At 50.8% G+C, this 18,394-nt stretch overlaps 1 protein-coding gene and 1 long non-coding RNA gene across 2 annotated transcripts in view; one reads left to right on the top strand and one right to left on the bottom strand.

The window, feature by feature from the left end:
* Window positions 1-268: 268 nt before the first annotated feature.
* AFAP1L1 (actin filament associated protein 1 like 1) overlaps window positions 269-18,394 on the top strand; it is a 62,276-nt gene continuing 44,150 nt past the window's right edge. Inside the window, exon 1 of the mRNA XM_049648037.1 lies at window positions 269-384. Within this exon, the coding sequence (XP_049503994.1) occupies window positions 369-384 (16 nt within the window). The 5' untranslated portion in view covers window positions 269-368. The remainder of the gene's footprint in view (window positions 385-18,394) is intronic.
* On the bottom strand, window positions 11,583-17,619 carry LOC125934578 (uncharacterized). Its single transcript, XR_007461462.1, has 3 exons — window positions 16,983-17,619; window positions 15,030-15,180; window positions 11,583-14,676 (listed from the first exon to the last, which is right to left on the bottom strand). It is a non-coding gene; the product is annotated as an uncharacterized LOC125934578 (long non-coding RNA).

The following is an 18,394-nucleotide window of genomic DNA, read 5'->3' as shown; positions in this document are numbered from 1 at the left end:
AACACCGCGTGGTCGCGGCTGGGGTGGGACGCGCGGGCACCCGGGCGTGTGAACCCGGCAGCGGGTGCCCCCCGGGCGCAGCGGGAGGGGCGCGGGGGCGTCGCAAGGCAGGGCGTGGCGCGGGCGTGTGCGGGACCCGGGACACCGGCCGGCCGCCCAGGGGGCGAGGCGTGCTCCGGGTCTATTCCGGGAGCGGCGTGGAGGGGCGGACGCGCGCGGGCGGGGGCGCCGGGCGGGCATCCTGTCTGGGGGAGGGGACGCGCGGAGGGCGCTCCCGCGGGGCCGGGCTGGAGAGCGCAGCGCTGGCCGCCGCCAGCCCGGCCGGAGCCGCTGCGCCCTTCTCCGCGCGCCCGGGGACGGCCGGCGCCATGGACCGAGCCCGGGGTAAGAGGAGCCGCGGCGCCCGCACTTGCGGCCGCGCGGGGCGGGGAGGGAGAACGGCGATCCGGGAGCCCGCGAGGAAGACGGGGAGGGCGCGGGGTGAGGGCTGACGAGGGGTCGCAGCGGGCGCGCGGCCGGGGGTAGGAGGCCCGAGGCAGGGCGTACAGGTGCCTCCTGCCGCCGGGGCATCCCGGGTGTAGATTAGTCCCTCGCGTCGCGGGGCTGAGTCGCCTCCCGTGTGTTTCATACACTCAGAGTCTTAACTTCATGAAAGAATACCACCACCACCCCCCCCCCCCGGGGTTCCGGGGGGACCGCGGGCCCCCCCCCCCCCCCCCCACCAGGCCCCTCCGGAAGAGTGAAATAGGGTTGGCAGGTTACACTCCCAAACACCGGGCCGCGTGAAGTCCCCACCGTGTGCCCCGCGAGACGCCCAGGCGACCTAAGTTTGCAGCTGCCTAGGGCGTGGAGAGAAGGAGGGGCCGGCGTGCGTGTGAGTGTGCGCGTGGGTGTCTCTGACAAGCTGTGTGACCTTAGCCCAATCCCTCTACCTCTCTGGACTAGTGACAAAGTTGGATTGATGATGTCTGCGAGGCCCCTTCTTGTTCCCACGCTTTTGCAGGAGTAGAGTGTGTTTGGTAGAAGTTTCAGAGGTTGGTGAGGGCTTGTGGAAGTTGACATAAATAAGAAAAGAGCAGCACTTGAGGGGGACCCTACCTAAGAAGAGGCCAAAAGGCGCGTGTCTGGAAAGAAGTGGCCTGCTTGGGCATGTGGGCAGGGCCCAGGGCTGGGAATCAGAACACCAGGGTCCTAAACGCTGCCTCTGCCAGCGGGCGAGGTCACAGGTGTGAATGCGCTCGGTAAACTGGCCGGGGCTGTGCCAATTTGAGAAGCGTTGTTATTCTCGTTGCTATTATTATTAATGGAAAATTCCTCTGGCTCCCTGATAATCTCACACCTTTCCTCCATCTGCCGGTTTGCTGTGCTGAAGTCCCCAAGGGGGTGGGGGAGAACAGTGATGAGGGGTGTGGAAGCAGTTAGGGCGCCCGAATCAGGGATGAGCGCATGGGCAGGTTTTGTGATAAGCTGCCTGCTCTCCCAGAGAGGGAAAGCCAGGCTCAAGGAATTTCCAGCGCTCTAGGGGACGTGGCTTCCAGTTCAAGATGCTCCGGACAAGCTCTCCACCCACCTGGTCCCAGCACAAAACACTGCATACACCTTCTCTTTTCGGGCTTGGAAGGGCAGGCAGGAAATGGATGGGGCTTCTGTTTGGCTTTTTGGAGACTGAGGTTGTGATTTGTAAAGCAGTTCTCACCTGTTAACTGACTCCTGGACAAGTGTGCAAAGAGCACCCGCACTCACCAGGAAGGAAAAACAGAGAGAAGCACCTCTAATGTCCCTCAGTCCTCAATTCCCACCCCTGCATCATAGATCTAAAGCAAAGAGCACCCCTGCCCAGGAAAAGTTGTCAAATATCACCCCGCCTGGTCCCCAGTACAAAAATCCAGATCTAGGGGCGCCTGGGTGGCTCAGTCAGTTAAGCGGCCGACTTCGGCTCGGGTCATGATCTCGCAGTCCGTGAGTTCGAGCCCCGCGTCGGGCTCTGTGCTGACCGCTCAGAGCCTGGAGCCTGTTTCAGATTCTGTGTCTCCATCTCTCTGACCCTCCCCAGTTCATGCTCTGTCTCTCCCTGTCTCAAAAATAAAAATAAAAACGTTATAAAAAAAATTTTTAATTAAAAAAAAAAAATCCAGATCTAGCCTACCCCGGGTTGTAGGAAATGTCCTGTGTCCTCATCAGACAGACCGAGGGGACGGTAATTCGCTTAGCTTAAAATGCTTAATAACTGACACCTCCTTTAAGAAGGCTGTCTCCAGGGGCGCCTGGGTGGCTCAGCCGGTTAAGTGTCCTTCGGCTCAGGTCATGATCTCACGGTCTGTGGGTTCGAGCCCCGCGTCGGGCTCTGTGCTGACTGCTTCAGAGCCTGGAGCCTGTTTCCGATTCTGTGTCTCCCTCTCTCTCTGAACCTCCCCCGTTCATGCTCTGTCTCTCTCTCTGTCTCAAAAATAAATAAATGTTAAAAAATTAAAAAAAAAAAAAAAAAAAAAAAAAAAAAGAAGGCTGTCTCCAGAGCCCTCTTCCTAGGGAGCCAGACTTCCTTGGACTCTGGTGGTGCTCAGAATGTTCTAGAGCTCTCTCCCATGCTGCTGGCGTTCCCAGCCCACTTTTCTTCTCCTTCACAGCTCTTGTCTCAATGTGCTGTTAACTCTAAGAGTTAGTGTTTGGACTATATGCTTAGTGTCTACCTTCGCTGCCCAAAGGTAAGCTTCTGGAAGGCTGGGAGTGGATCTGTGTGGTCACTCTGCTGACACAGTGCCTGGCACACAGAAGGAGCTCGCTGAGAGTGGTTCAGTACGTTAACTAGAGATACAAAACACACCTGGTAGCGTACCCCACGCTGATTAACTGTAAGGTCGATTTTTTTTTTAATTTTTTTTTAACGTTTTATTTATTTTTGAGACAGAGAGAGACAGAGCATGAATGGGGGAGGGGCAGAGAGAGAGAGAGAGACACAGAATCGGAAGCAGGCTCCAGGCTCCGAGCTTTCAGCCCAGAGCCGGACGCGGGGCTCGAACTCACGGACCACGAGATAGTGACCTGAGCTGAAGTCGGACGCTTAACCGACTGAGCCACCCAGGCGCCCCTAAGGTCGATTTTTTAAAAAGAATACACAACAGAACAGTTCCTTGTGACTTGCAAAGGCCTTCTCCAACTGTGAGTAAGGTGGTCACGTGGCCAGGGCACGAAAGACCACTAGATCCCAAGTTGTCTACCCTGCTGAGTTATTACGAACATTGTATGAATTAAAGCAAACTGTGTATGAACTAGAATGTGAAACCTGTGTGCATTTCCAAATGAAAACATGAGACTTCAAAAATCATTCCTGCAGAACTTTCTTGTTGTGCCCCTGTCCCCAGGTGGGTGTGTGCCCTCACTTCTGTTATCAGGGAAGGTTTAAGAAGCATAGGTCTCATTTCAACCCCACACCTGCCATGTGGGGAGTTGGATGTCATGCCCAAGATACTGGGGAGGAAACTACCTTTCAGTATTGATAACAACAGTAACTGAACTCATCGTCGGAAAGCAGGCTGGGCAGGTGTATTAGTTTGCTAGGGTCGCCATGACAAAATATCATAGACCAGATGGCTTAAACACCAAATGTATTTTCTCACTGTTTGGGAGGTTGGAAGTCCAACATCAAGGTGCCGCTCAGGCCGGTTCCTGTGCGGCCTTTCTCACAGGTTTGTAGATGTCCACCTTCTTGCTGTGTCCTCACGTGGCCTCTTCTCTGTGCACATGTGGAGAGAGAGAGCTCTCTGGTGTCTCTTCCTGTTCTTATAAGGACATCAGCCCTGTGAGATTAGGGCCCAACGCTTATGGCCTCATTTAACCTTAAATACCTCCCTAAAGGCCCTGTCTCCAAATACAGTCACACTGGAGGGTTAGGGCTTCAGCCCATGAATTTCAAGGGGGGTACAGTCCAGTCCAGAGGAGCAAGATTGGGTCACTGACGTTAACTTGCGGTCACTTGCTGTGTGGGGGACAGAGCTGGGTTTGAACCAAAGTCCTGATCTTTTTATTTTTAATTTTTTTAATATTTTATTTATTTTTGAGAGAGAGAGAGAGAGAGAGCGCATGAGCGGGGAAGGGGCAGAGAGAGAAAGACACAGAATCCCAAGCAGGCTCCAGGCTCTGAGCCATCAGTACACAGCCCAATGCAGGGCTCGAATTTGTGAACTACGAGATCATGACCTGAGCCAAAGTCAGACACTTAACTCACTGAGCCACCCAGGTGCCCCAGTGAACCAACGTCTTGATCTTAGGCTTACTCCTGACTACCTCTGCTATGGCAGGTGACCTACCCAAGCCCTAGAGCAAGGCTTGGACACATCTTCCTGCCCCTTCACACCTCAGCTGTGCTGTTCATATCTTCAACAGCAATTACTGTACCAAAGCTCAGCACCAAAGTCAACCAACTCAGGAATGAAAACAAACCTGGGAATTAGGATTTCTCTTCAGACAGGCTGTGTGTCTTCCCATGAGTAAAGCAAGATTTATACAATGCCAGAACAGACCGAAAAACCACTCAGACTATAATGAAATCCCTTTCGGTAGGATTTCCCAATTCATGAATATCGTACAAAGAGAATAACAGACTAATGGCCGTAAATACCACCTTCTACAAGACAAATTAACTTATCTTCATATGAGGATTAAAAAATACGGAGACTGATAATACCTATTTCTTGGAGTTGTTGTAAATATTAATTGCATGGAAGGTTCTTCAAACAATGCCTCGCATGTGGGACCCACTCAACCAATACTATTGTGATTACTGTCTTTTCTCACCAGACTCCACATAATAAAATCGCTTTATAAAGCTTCACTTGGCCCTCCCCCTAGCTGGTCTGACTCTGATGACAGCTTTTGAGTCCCTGCTCTGTTTTAAGGACTGAGCTAGACAGCTTCGTGTACAACTCCCAGACAGGGTCCGTGTCATAATCTTCTCTGTATTCTGGAGCTCCTTTGTGGAGCGTGTCTCTTGCAAATCCATCTCTGACCTTCGCTAACCGGACCACTGTCCAACTGACCTCTCTGAGTGGCTGAGAAAATACTGATACGTATGCCAACCTGTCCATTTTCTCTTATTTATCCTATTTACTCATGCCTACTGACTGGTTGTGTCTTCACAGTTTTGCTTCTGCGAACCCTCCTGTCTTCTCAAGCCATCCTCCCCTTAAAGCCTTGGGTCTACATTGTTCCTGATTTTGTAATATGCCTTCTTAACGTCCAAGGTTCTGTCTGATCTGCCCACCTCGTGTGAAGCAACCGAATTCCCCAAGATTACTTTCCTTTCTACTTCACCACTCGGGCTTTTTCAACTAGTTGAATTCAACCCAAGATGGGAGTTTCGTTTGCAGCCTGTATGCCTTGGGAGACCATCTTATCTGCCGGCCAACTCAAGAAATAATCTGAAACTCTGCTTTTCGTTAAATGAGATTGTTGTTGTTCAGGAGACGATAGAGGCACCCATTCTAACTATTGCGCCTCTGTTGGACCAGCTTTGAGAGCCATGTGAGGGAAGCCCCATCTTCCCTATCCACAGCTTCCAGGGGCCAGGCAACCTGTAGCTCCTCCTATTGGCTCGTCACACAACCTCCATCACCAAGGCCATGAATTCCCATGCGGACATACCTCTTCCCCAACATCCAAGTTCATTCTTGACTCCTTCTATCCATTACTGCCCTTCTGAAAGAAATACTCAAGCATATTCATATTTTCCATCCAAATATGTTTGTGGACATCGCCCTGGTCAGCCTAGAGACTCAGTAAACCGGAATGGTTCAGAGAATGGATAAATGTGGGTTTGAGTTTTGACTGGAACTTTCTGGCTATATGGTCTTGTATGAATTGGATCAATTAATTTCTCTGAACTTCAGTTTTATTTCATTCGCAGCATCATGGGGAAAGGTAATACGGGAAAGCTAGCTCTTAGGAAATCGTCAGTAGTGCTAGCTGTTATATTTATCATATACAACTACTTGGATTTCAGCCACTCTCTGCAACGGCCGTATGTGGCCATATGGGGCCATGAGATTTGAACTTACCCTCTTCCCCACTGAGGCTTCTTCTGCTGTCCCTGGGCACTGCTTCCACTTTCTTATCCCGCTCAGCCTCCATGGCTTTTGGCGTCTCCATTTTTGGCCGAGGTTTTGTTCTGCCTCTCCCTCAAATATCAGTTTCAAACCCCACTTCTCACATGGGTGGGAACCCTGCCAAGTAAGTTCCTCCCTTCCCAACGCCTGCCAGAAGCCTATCATTACTCCATTCTGATCTTTGGTTGGGAAAAAACAATCCTGTGTTTGGATACCGTCAGCTTCTCTTACCTTTCTTACCCTTCTAAAAGAAATACGCAACTGGATAAAAAAGTAAATCCCCCGCGCACGTTCTCTCTCTCTCTCTCTCTCTCTCTCTCTTTCTCTCTCTCCCTAAGCATTTTCCTCCTTCCCTTTCTAGCCAAACTTCTCAAGTACACAGTCCGTACGTCAGCCTCCTGCTCCTTCCCCCACACTCCTTCCTGCATTCTCCCTTCCTGTCACACCTTCTGCAGAAAGCCTGTTCTTCGGGGTCACAAATGGTTCCATTTTGTCTTATCCGTCACCTCTCCCAAGCCCCATCTCCTGGATCTCTCTGTACCGCTATGGGCCCTCCACTCCTCTAACTGTATTCTGCTACTTGGCAGAGATGGGGAAAGCGTGGATTTGGGGATCAAATAAGTCTAGGTTAAATAACCACTGCTCCATCCCTCCCAGAAGTCTTTCCCTCCTCCCCTCCTGCCCCCCAGTCCCACTGTTATCAGAGCTTCTCCCGCCCCAAGGCAAGTTGCCCGGCTAAGTCTGGTCCCCGCAGTCTGTAAAGCAGGAGGAAGGGCATCCGGAGTTGGGAAACTGGACTGTGGTAATATCTGCCCAGCGCCCAGTGCCTGGCCCGTGGTAGGTGCCTACTGATTGTCATTTTCCACCTTTCCCTCTGGATCGCTTGCTTTTATCTTGTTTTGTGTCTCTTGCCCCTCTCTCCCCACCACCTCAGCCCTCTCTCTACACTCCTTCTGTAGGGAACCAAGCCGCTTTGAGGGGGGACTCTCAGTGTCTATCTTCAGCCATGAGATGGGCTCCATTCCTGCCTTACCTCCTGCCTGTGGCACATTTCCATTCGGAGGTCAATTCAAACTCCGAGTGACCCAATTCTGAACTCCTCTTATTTGAATCAGATCACCCTTCCTGTTTCTCTTTTTCTGCTAACAACACAGCCACGTGAGGAGCTATTGAAGGAAATGGGGCTGTTTGTGAACGAGACTAAATTTGAAAGGGGGACATGGGATCAATCCTGTAGAACAGATAATAGACTCTCCAGAAGGCTGTACAAGAGAATTACACAGAGGCTGATTTAGGCTTGATCTAGGAGAAGCATCCAAATGAAAAGAACTATTCAGTACTAGAATTGGAGATGCCCAGGGACATAATGAAGCAGAGGTTGAATGGCCACAGATCAGGGAACCACAGAATGGCTCCTATGGGGACCACCGTAGCATATAGGTTAAGAACAACTGTCACTAAGGGCGCCTGGGTGACTCAGTTGGTTAAGTGGCCGACTCTGGCTCAGTTAGAATCGGTGACTCTATTGTCTCCTGAACATGATCTCACCATTCGTGGGTTCAAGCCCCACATCGGGCTCTGTGCTGACGGCTCAGAGCCTGGAGCCTGCTTCCGATTCTGTGTCTCCCTCTCTCTCTGCCTCTCCCCTGTTCACACTCTGTCCCTGTTTCTCAAAAATAAATGAATGTTAAGAGGCACCTGGGTGGCCCAGTCGGTTAAGCATCTGACTTCAGCTCAGGACACGATCTCATGGTTTATGAGCTCGAGCCCCGCATCGGGCTCTGTGGTGACAGCTCAGAGCCTGGAGCCTGCTTCCGATTCTGTTGTCTCCTTCTCTCTCTGCCCCTCCCCCACTTGTGCTCTGTCTCTCTCTATCACAAATAAATAAAATGTAAAAAAAAATTTTTTTTAACTATAGATTTGATGCTGTCTTGCTGCGGGGCCCCCTGACACCAACCTTTGTACCTCCACCTGGCTCATCGTGTGCATCCTTTGCAATATGCTCAAATATTACTTCCTCAAGGCAGCCTATCCCAATCCCCCCAAGCCACATCTCCCTTCTGTAGGTGCCCCTGGCACCCCGCACTTCTTTCGCATTCGTTGCTATTCTCACCATTATAATCGGTTGGGAGATTGAATTAGCCGTTAATGTGAGCCCTGTGAGGAGGAGGCCTTCCTTACCTTTGTTCCCAGCTCTTTCCCTAGCACCTAGTATAATTTGGCACGTAGCAGATGCTCAAAAAAACGTCTGTGGAGATGATGAACAAGTGAAAGAAAAAAAACACAAAATCCACAGAGTGGAAGTTGGACATGGCCGCCTTCGGCTCCAGGATTCTCCATTAAAGTGACTGTCATTTTCGGAATACAGAAACATAGACTTCATCGTCATTCATTGTTTCCTTTGCTTTCATCCTTCACCCAATAAGACCTTAAATCCTGTTGACTATTATTGAAAAATGTCTCTTGGATGGCTTCTCTCCTCTATCCTATGGGAGCTTCATCTTTCCTCTCTCACCTTCTCCAGACTGCCCTAAGGACCACTCTCTATTTGCCTGTTTGACTCCAGTTGGACTCACAGTCCTCTCCTCTGGAGCCTCCTGAACATATGCCCCCCCCCCCCCCAGAGGTCTGATGGGTGAGTCTGGAGTGAGGTTTGGGTGTGTGTGTGTGCTTTTTGCAAAGCTCCCAGGTGAGTCTGATGTGCTCACGGTTATCAGCAGTGCACTCCTTTTATCATGACCCTTGACCTTGCTCAGACACCTGCCAGGATTCCCTGTTGCTGTCGGGGGCACTGCCTTTCACGTTTTTCAGCCAAGTGGCACGGCGGGGTCTGGATCTTTGGCCCAAAGTAGTCTTCTGAAATGTCTCGTTTTATCTTTAACAAGCCAAACAATTTTTCTATCGCAGTCCACAATATATCTGAACACACTACCCCCTCCCCCACCAAAATCTTGGCACAGCGAACCTCTAAAGATGCCGATGCTTATCTCGGGGCTTCTCCTTCCCTACCGCACCCTGAACCATCCGTCTCTTCTGCGGCTTCTCGCAACTCTGGCAAAAGCCCTGTGAAGTAGACAGCTGAGACATCTCCCCACCGGACAGATGCAAAAACTGAGCTTCGGAAAGATGTCCCTGCTATTACCCCTCCCTGAAAGAGACCAGCTCAGCCTCACCCACCTGTGAAAACATCCCTGCCACATTCCGCCTTCTACCTCCTCTCTGACTTGGGGTTACCCCTACCCTCCTCAGTCTTGGCTTTTAGAAGATTAGACTACAATAACTCAAATGCCTCTCCTATGTATATATGAGTCCTGTGGCCTGAGACCGTCTTGTCTTCTCGTTTCCAGTGTCTCACACACAGCAGATGTTCTATAATAACAGCCAACTGAGCGCTCACCAGGAGTCAGGCAGTCTCCATTTGTTTCTTTCTTTTTTTAAAAAAATTTTTAAAAAAATGTTTATTTATTTTTGAGAGAGAGAGAGTATGAGCAGGGGAGGGGCAGAGAGATTGAGAGGGAGACACAGAATCTGAAGCAGGTTCCAGGCTCTGAGCTGTCAGCACAGAGCCCGATGCGGGGCTCAAACCCTCGAAGTGAGAGATCCTGACCTGAGCCTGGTGGGATGTTTAACTGACTGAGCCACCCAGGCCGCCCCGACAGTCTACATTTGTATGTGAGATCCTTTAATCCTCACACGATCATGACATCCATGCATTTTAGCCTTCCTGTGCATAAAATATGCCCTTTGTTTTATTGGGGGGGAGGGGGGAATTCCATCCCAAACCGCTGCCTCCAGCTATGAGTGAAGAGCATACAGTGTGTGGCTTTTCTCTTCTAAAATCCCAGCTGGGGCAGGTATATGAATTATAAAACTGTGAATATGCTTTTGTATTAAAAGTTTATGCCAAGATCTAGTTCTGCAGTAGGCCAGTAAGTACATTCCCCGTGAAGGAATGTGGCTCGTGTCAGTGTATGAATGCGTAGATAACTTTTGATGTATTTGTGATGCTTACCTTTTTCAAGCCCCCACCCCCACAAGGGAATTCAGTGGGAATATTTATCATGATTTTGCCCTCTGTTGCATTTTAAAGTTGTTTCCTGTAATTTACTTGCAGTAGATAACTGAATTTTGTGGTGTATCTATTTCCTTAGTATCCCTGTTTTACAGCTGAAGAAACTGGGGCTAAGAAAGGTCCAATATATTTACACAGCCCCACCCACCTCCAAACCTGTTTGTTTTTTTTTTTCACCAAATGCTGGAGGGTCATCTCCAAGTCAGTTATAAGAAGGACTGGCTAGATAAACCACGAGGACTTACTAGGTAAAGATTTCAAGGTGGAGACAGAGAGGGTGGTGGGAAGCAGGGGAGGGAAAGGGGACACCGTCCGCCAATGAGTGATATGGCCAGGCAGCTGGCATGAGATTTGATTTCAGAGCCTTTACTCTCCTCCCACTGTGGTCCTCAGAGTTCTGGTGTTTAGAATTCGAGAAGCTCTCAGCCCCCCGGAAAGAACCAAGAGGGCCCAGGCAGGCCTTGTCGTCCATCTAAAATTCCATTTGGGGAATCCCAGCCTCGCCCCAAGTGAGAGTGGAGGTTCAGAGCTGGCCAGGCGTGATTCTTGTCCCTGGTGCAGCTGTCAGGCCGCCAGGCTGCAGCAGGGGCAGAAGGCGGCACCACATTGCAGTCATTCCAGCTGCGGGGAATTTATCGACAGCGTGCCCTGCAGGAGGCAGGCTCAGGGGCTTTTTATAGCCCTCCAAGAACCTGGGGAAAACTGATCTCTTGAGAGAGAGAAGTGGGGCACGTGTCTTTTCCGGGCACCGCGCCCTCAAACGTGTAGCCCCAGATGCCCACAGTTCAAATTAGGCAAAGAGTCATGGCTAAGTGAGCAGCGTGGATCAGTAGGAGCGCGCCCACTGTCCAGGAGACGGAGATCCCAAGCAAACCCAGTTCCCAGAATCCCCTGCATGGGCTTCCGTCTCTTCACCTGTCAGGTCGAAGTATCATAATGCGGGGATCTGCCCACCTCCCCTGTGGACCGAACCCAGCCGGCCGCCTCCTTTTGTACATAAAGTTTTATTGGAACACAGACACAGCCATTCCTTGTGTATTGTCTATGGCAGCTTTCTCACCAGAGGACCAGAGTTGAGTAGTTGTAACAGAGACCATATGTGGCCTGCAAAGTCTAAAATATGAACTCTTTGGTCCTTTATAGAAGAAGTTTGCCAACCCTTGGATTAGACTATAGAGTTTGGGAGTATCTCCCTGGAGCACGGTGGTAAGAAGGATTCTAAGGGTGTCCAGACTAAGAAATGAAGCTCTATCCTTTAGACCATACAAGAGTATGTATTTAAGACCAGTGTTGGAAGGGCCCAGAATGCCATTTACTCACGTGGCATTAGTCCCAGAATCCTTTCGCAAACAAGATCTTAAGCAATGTAGCTGATCAGGTTGAGGTAGGAATGAGAACAGAGTTCATTCCATCCCCCGCCCCCACCAATCCCAAGGAAGCTATGCAGTTCCCGTAACTCCATTAAGAAAGCACTTGAAAATTACCTATCTAATCCTATGTGTCTTGTTTCACAGCTAGGGAAACCGAGGTTCAAGGGGCAGCATCTTGCCTAAGGGCATACGATGGACCCCCCAGGTTGGCTTCCCATGGAGCTACTAACGTGGTTGTGAGGTAGTCACAGAGCACAGACATAATCGCTGCTGGGGAGAAAACATGGCGATTGGCTTTGGGGGCCGCCATTAGTGTGGGGGTGGCCATGACATGCCCTCTCTGACCAGCAGCCCGCAAGGCTAAACAGGGCCATAACGTGGCCAGGATACATTGCTAATACCCACCGTGCTTCGCAGTGCTTAAGCAAGGCTTGGGAGTTTTTTTCTGAGAACACAAGAGCCAAAAAAGCCACAGTGAAATTTGAATGGGATTATATTTTTAAAAAACAACATTTATTGATATGGAAACACATTTTTAAAAAATCAGAACCTATCCTACAGTCGATATATCAATTAGTTACTTTTCTGTTTGTTCCCCACCCCCCCCCCAAAGCTGTTATTCAACAGATAAAATGTCTTTAAATCAGCGACCTCTTAGAATGGAGAAATTATGATAATTTATGCTGCAGCTTTCTTTTGAAGATGGAATCAGATTTATTCATTTGTAGAATAAATATTTATTCTTCCTGCCCATTCTTGTTGAAGGGTTTGCTGAGAGCAGACGCAGCTGATATGAAACCAAGGGGAAGGTTTTTTTTAGCTCCACTTGGATCCGGAAGAAAACTGATCTAGGAGTGTGCCAAGAAGCCAGAGAGACCGATCAGGTTACAGAGGGGGAGCTCAGGGTCCTTGCACCCCAGAGTCTCCTAGCAAAGCAGAGAAAGTAAGACTTGGTCACCAGTGCCCGTGACGTGAAGTCCTATCTGCTCCTTGTCCATTAGAGAATATAGTAAAGGACCAGAGGCCTCGTGGACCACTTTCTAGCCAGGAACCTCAGAAGCATGGAGGGAGGCAATCCCAGAGTGGAAAGAAGAAAGGCCCAGAAGTGTGCTCAGGGTGCAATGGGGTGGGCTTGCCTACAGCCTAGAGAAGCAGGTGGACGTTAAACGGAGCCTCGGTCCTCAGATAGAGTAGGGCTTTTTCCTCCAGGTCCCCAGCGGCCTGTGTCCCAGTCCCCAGTCCCCGAGAGGCTGGTTGCTCAGATTTGTAACTAATAATAGAGGCAGCATAATATGGGAGCTGGGTGAGCCCTGGCTGTGGTGTCAGATTGCCTGGGCTTTGAATCCTGGCTCTACTCATCCATTTAATCCCCCGAGTTTCAGTTTCTTCAACCAAAAATGGAGATAACAATCACCTGTCTCCCTGTGGGGATAATTGGATTCCTGCAAGGAAAGCACTCAGCATATAGGAAGCATTCAATTAAAAAAAAAAAAACAAAAAAAAACGAATACTTAAAATACAGGTTTGTAAACGATCGCCTTAATGAATGAATTCGAATGGAATCCAAGTTCCCTCTGTACCGCTTTCCCTCTGGCTCCTGGCTTCTGGCCTGCCCATCCTGGGAAGGGACAGAATGACAGAGTTATTAGGGGTAAGCCACAGGGAGGCATGAAAGCACGTGAAGGTCTATCATCATCCGTGTCACAAAGGAAACTGGCGTCAGGGCCCCGGGGAGCTATTGACTGGTTGTGAGCAGAAGGGGGGATGATGTAAGTGTTGCGGCTGGGGGAAATGATTAGAGCCAGCAGTGAACTCGTGAGACAGTCAGAAGGGAGAAACTGGAAAGAGGTGACCAGTTAGGAGCTGTTCGTGAGCAGTATAACCTCAACGCACCTTTGTGTCTAAGTTAAGAACAGGGGAATATAAAACTTCAGACTCTACCCATTTTCAAAGAGAGTTTAATTGTATAGACTCGTTGGCCTCCTGTGGGAGCAGAGGAGATGTTTGGGGCTCTCCAGGATTCAAGACACCTATCCCCAAGACCTTCTACTGTCATTTTCTTGGAGCCTCGCCCCAGCCCTGGAGGCAGGAATCACCCCAAGGGTCTTCCAGAGCCTGCCCCAGGGTGGCTGGGCTCCCTGTGGACTGGAGTCCTGGGCGCCTGGTCGGTATCCAATCCAGGGCTGGCACTGGGAGGCTTCTGCAGGCAGGGGAAGGGAGGGAGGAGGAGAGGCTGGGCCACAGTCCAGGTGGGCATTGTAGGCCCGACCTTAGCCCCCCACCTAGAATGGGTGGGCTAAGCCCCGGGTGGTGTTCGCATCCCGTGATTGCTAACAACACCGGTAGTAATAACCAACCTTTACAGAAGGACTCGGGTGCTGGTATAGTTTCATCCCTCCATATACTACCTCTCTTTGTGCTTACCACCACCTCTGAGGGGAGCACTCTCATCATCTCTGTGTCACAGAGGAGAAGCCTAAGGTGACACCACCTGCCTGGGGTCACTAGGCTGGGGAAGGCAAATCCCAGGTTTGCCTCCAGGTATCTCTCACCCCATTTGCCCAATGCCTCGACTCCCCGACTCCCCACCTCCCCACTGTACTGGCCCTTTCCCTGCCTTCCTGCCACAGGGCTGTCCCAGGGGGGCTCAGCCCCTCTTGGAAGGGACATCTGCCTCTCTTCTTAGTTGAGATTTCCAAAAGTTCTACACAGTGAACCTGATAGTGTCGTCTTGGAGCCCCCACCCACGGGTCCAAGTCTGCCACGCAGTGCCCCCGGTGCCCCAAGGAACAAGTTGGCTCCACTCCCCCACCCCTTGAGTCCTTCTGCTCTTGGAGACAGTTGTCAGAAGCAGGCTTTAAAGCCTTCTCCCTAGTCTTTGGTTCTTCTCTGAATTCTGGGCTGTCACTTAATGTGTACCCAGTGCACCTGCTGTGTACCCGCTGCTGTGCTGGGCACTGGGCAACAGTGGCCCCGTCTCTCCCCTCACGGTTCACAGTTTAATACAGAAGGGTCCTGAACACGTCACCTGGTCTGGAGGATGTAACAGGATGGCCTCACCTGTCCAGGAAAGCAGGACAGACCCCTTGGAGGAAGGGGCAGCTGCACCAACCCTCAAAAGATGAGTGGGCACCGTCTGGAGAGTGGGAGAGATTTTAAATAACAATAAGTCAACTCGGGATATAGCAGGAGTGGCTGTGAGCCACTGGATGCCACTCCACTGGATCCGCACAGCAACCCTGTAAGGGGTGGGTATTATCACGATCGCCATTTTGCAGATGAGGACGCACAGAGAAGTTAAGTAACTTGCCCAAGGTCACACAGTTAGTCTTTGGTAGCAGTTGGAGGAGAACAAGCCAGGCAGAAGAACTGTCGTGAGCAAAGAACACTGGGGTGGGGCCTCAGATATTGAAAATAGGTAAGAAATAGTAAAAAAAGAACTTAAAAAAAAAAAAACAACCATTGAACAGAACAAAGGTAAATACATACCGCGTTCCAAATAGTGCAGCCTGAGGCAGCTCCTGGTGATTTTCTGGTTCTTTCATAGGAAGAGGTTTCTGTGGGCTGTCAGGTCAGCCTCATCCTTGGCCTTCTGAGTGGGAATGCTGTTCAGTCACATCTCTTGAATCCTGCAGGTTCTCTGTTGTTTGGAGAGGGGAAACAAAGGGCATAGATGCGATTGATCACAGTCTGCTGATTGACAAAACTTCAGGGCTCTCACTTTTCAAAGACACTGTCAGACTTGAGTCTCACAACAGGCCTGAGAGGTAGGGAAGGGCAGTTGTCATCACTTGAGTTTAATGCTAAGGAAACTGAGGTTCGGAGACATGAAGCCAGTTGTCCAAGGTCACACAGCCGGGAAGTGTGGAGCTGGGGCTTGACCCCTGGGCTTTCGGCTCTACATCCTGAGTTTTCTCCTCTATACCAAAACACGGTGGACAGTGAGAAGCCAGAACAATTTCTACCTGGCCCTTGTGACCTCCAGAAATTTCATTAGCCTCTCTGGGCCTCAGTTTCTTCTCGGTAAAACGGGGATAAGAAGAGCTCCTACCATATAGGGCTGAGGCAAAGATTAGATGAGATAATAGGCACAGAGTGGTGGCCTTAGAGAACATTCCCATAACCGAGTATCACACAACACAATGAATGAACGCAACGACAGACAACAATACGGGTCAATCTCGGCAGTATGATAGTAAAGAAAAAGTCACAAAGGATTCCCTATAATGTTATACCCTTTTTTAAAAAAAATTTTTTTAACATTTATCCATTTTTGAGAGACAGAGAGAGGCAGAGCATGAGCAGGGGAGGGGGAGAGAGAGACACACACACAGAATCCGAAGGAGGCTCCAGGCTCCGAGCTGTTTGTTAACACAGAGCCCGACGCAGGGCCCGAACTCACGAACCGCAAGACCATGACCTGAGCCGAAGTCAGAGGCTCCACCGACTGAGCCACCCAGGCACCCCAAATGTTATACCCTTTTAATGAGGTTAAAAACAACCACAGATTTTTTTTTTTTTTTAATGTGTGGATATACCCGGTTGCAATAGCACTATACAGAAGGGAAAGCAAGAATGTGACAATTACAGCATTCAGGATGGCAGTCAGCCTGGGTAGGGGAGGCAGAAGCAGGAGACGGTAGTTAGATATAAGATACAGTCGGGACCCCGGCGTTTGCGTGAGTGGTAGATTTGTGGGTGTTTCGTACATGAGCGAAAGTAACCGATGACGTAAGTCAATAACCAAATAAAAGTGCAGCACGTGTGAACCAATGACAACAGTGTCTCCTGAAGCAAGGATTAGGACTAACTGCATTTTTATCCACCTGAAGTTCTATTTATAAAAAGAAGTAGAAGTGTTAGCTCATGGGATGTATTTCAATAAATGCTCATGGTCATTCTTGGATATCCCTATTATTATCTGTCTTATCTGCATACCCCTACCCTGGGGTCCTCAGTGTCCTCCTATTATTATCTGTCTTATCTGCATACCCCTACCCTGGGGTCCTCAGTGTCGGCCACGGGCTATTGGTGAGATGGGTGCTCCAACTCAAACTTCTCTGAAACAGAAAGCCCTGCCCGATGCAGGCCTCAGGCCTGGCACCCATCCTGTGAATGGACACCAGTAGGGAAAGGTCATGAGGTGCTCACTGCAGGCTCCAGCAATGGTAGAGCACCCCTGTTAGAAGGCCAGAACGTATTACAATGCAGCAATTGGAAGCTTAGGTCCTACAGTTAAGTCTAGGTTTGAATGCTGGTTCTGCTCGCTGTGTGCCTTTAGGCAAATGACCGGGCTTCTCTGAGCCTCACTTGGCTCGTGTGTAAAACAGAGGGTAAAAAACGTACCTACCTCACAGAGTCGCATGAGAATTAAGTGAGGTGATCTATGCAAAATGCTTAGCACAACATCTGGAATATCAGTTAAGAGCTTGACAATACTACCTGCTTTTATCTTCGGGTATCCCAGGCCACTCCCAGGTCACTCCCGGGACTGTGTTTGTCCCCCGCAAGCGTCTGGTGAAGGCGGTGGGGCAGATTGCCGTAGGGGGAAACAGCTGCCATCTTGTGTGGGGGGCGAGCATGTGTGTGTCACAGTTTTCCACTTCCTCCTGGAACCATTTCCTTTGTGAGCTAAATAGGGAGGAATCTGCAGACAAAGGAACAATTCTGGGAGAGCCCAGTCCCACAGCCAAGAGCTATATCCTCGGAAGTCAGTGGCTTGGCCCGCCCCCTCCTGTCTGGAAACGGCTTCCCTGGTGGCCCAGGGCTGAGAAACCAGGTGCCCAGAGCAAGGGCTCTGCTGGTAGATGACGAGACCTGAGCAGAGCTGCTGCTGGAAAGGCCATTTAAGATGCAGGGCTTCCCCGAGCCTGTCACCCAGGCCTGAGTGACTCTTGGGAAGAGAGTCCCCAGAAAGGCTCCCATGACCCGCTTCCCCACTGACCTGCTACCTCCCTGGCCTCTGGCCTCCCTATCTTCCTGAAATAACAGTTGATCAGAGAAGTGTGCTCCCCAACGATCCCTAATAATAATCCCCACGATTTACAAACCCTCTCCCCGCTACCAACACATGGGCAATCCTGAAGCCCTCCTCACTGGAGAGGAAGGGGACACTGAGAGGGGCTAAATGCCTCACCCCAAATTCCACACTGGTAGGCGGGAGGCATAGCCCCAAACCAGTCCTCTCAGACCAAACCCCCCAAATCCTCCCCTTCCTCTTCCCCACCTCCCTCCCTTAGGATTCTGTATTTCTGGCCCTGGAGTCAAACCTGCACCCTTCTCTTCGGCATGAAGGATATTGGGTTTCCTGCGCCAGCGGTAATGAACACACACAAAAGCCTTCCAAGGTGACCTCCCCCTGCCCTGCCTCACACAGGGGCTATATTTAACTCCTGGCAAGCGGTCAGCACCGAGGCATTGGCTCTGCAGCTGGCTTTCTCCGCTGCTCCCTTTTCCTTCTTTTCCAACCCACGTGAACCGCGGTCTTCCCCGAACCCCCGGGGACAACAGGAAGTGTTTGTTTTAGTGACCAACAATGCTGGTCCGACCCGCGCGGACCATCGTGCCCACTGTTTGGCCTTCACTTGGGCTCCAAGAGAAGCGCTTGTGAATTCAGAGGAAGGAAGCCAGGCGGCCCCGTGGCCCCCGATGGGGAGATCTGCAGCAGCAGCTCGGATGAGAAGCCGCAGGGCTGCAGGCCTCGCCTGCAGGTGGGGGCCCCTCTGCGGAGCTGACCCGGAGCTGCCGCGAAGGAGCCCTGGGGCGGGCACCCCTGAAGAGCCCCTCGCTGCTCTTCCCGTCCTGCAACCTGCGACCTGCCCGACGGGCCTAGCCCACCTTGTCATAAGAATTAA

The sequence above is a fragment of the Panthera uncia genome, assembly GCF_023721935.1.
Source record: "Panthera uncia isolate 11264 chromosome A1 unlocalized genomic scaffold, Puncia_PCG_1.0 HiC_scaffold_17, whole genome shotgun sequence".
Taxonomy (NCBI): domain Eukaryota; kingdom Metazoa; phylum Chordata; class Mammalia; order Carnivora; family Felidae; genus Panthera; species Panthera uncia.
The sequence above is the reverse complement of the archived record's forward strand: the minus strand, read 5'-3'. Positions and strand labels throughout refer to the sequence as shown.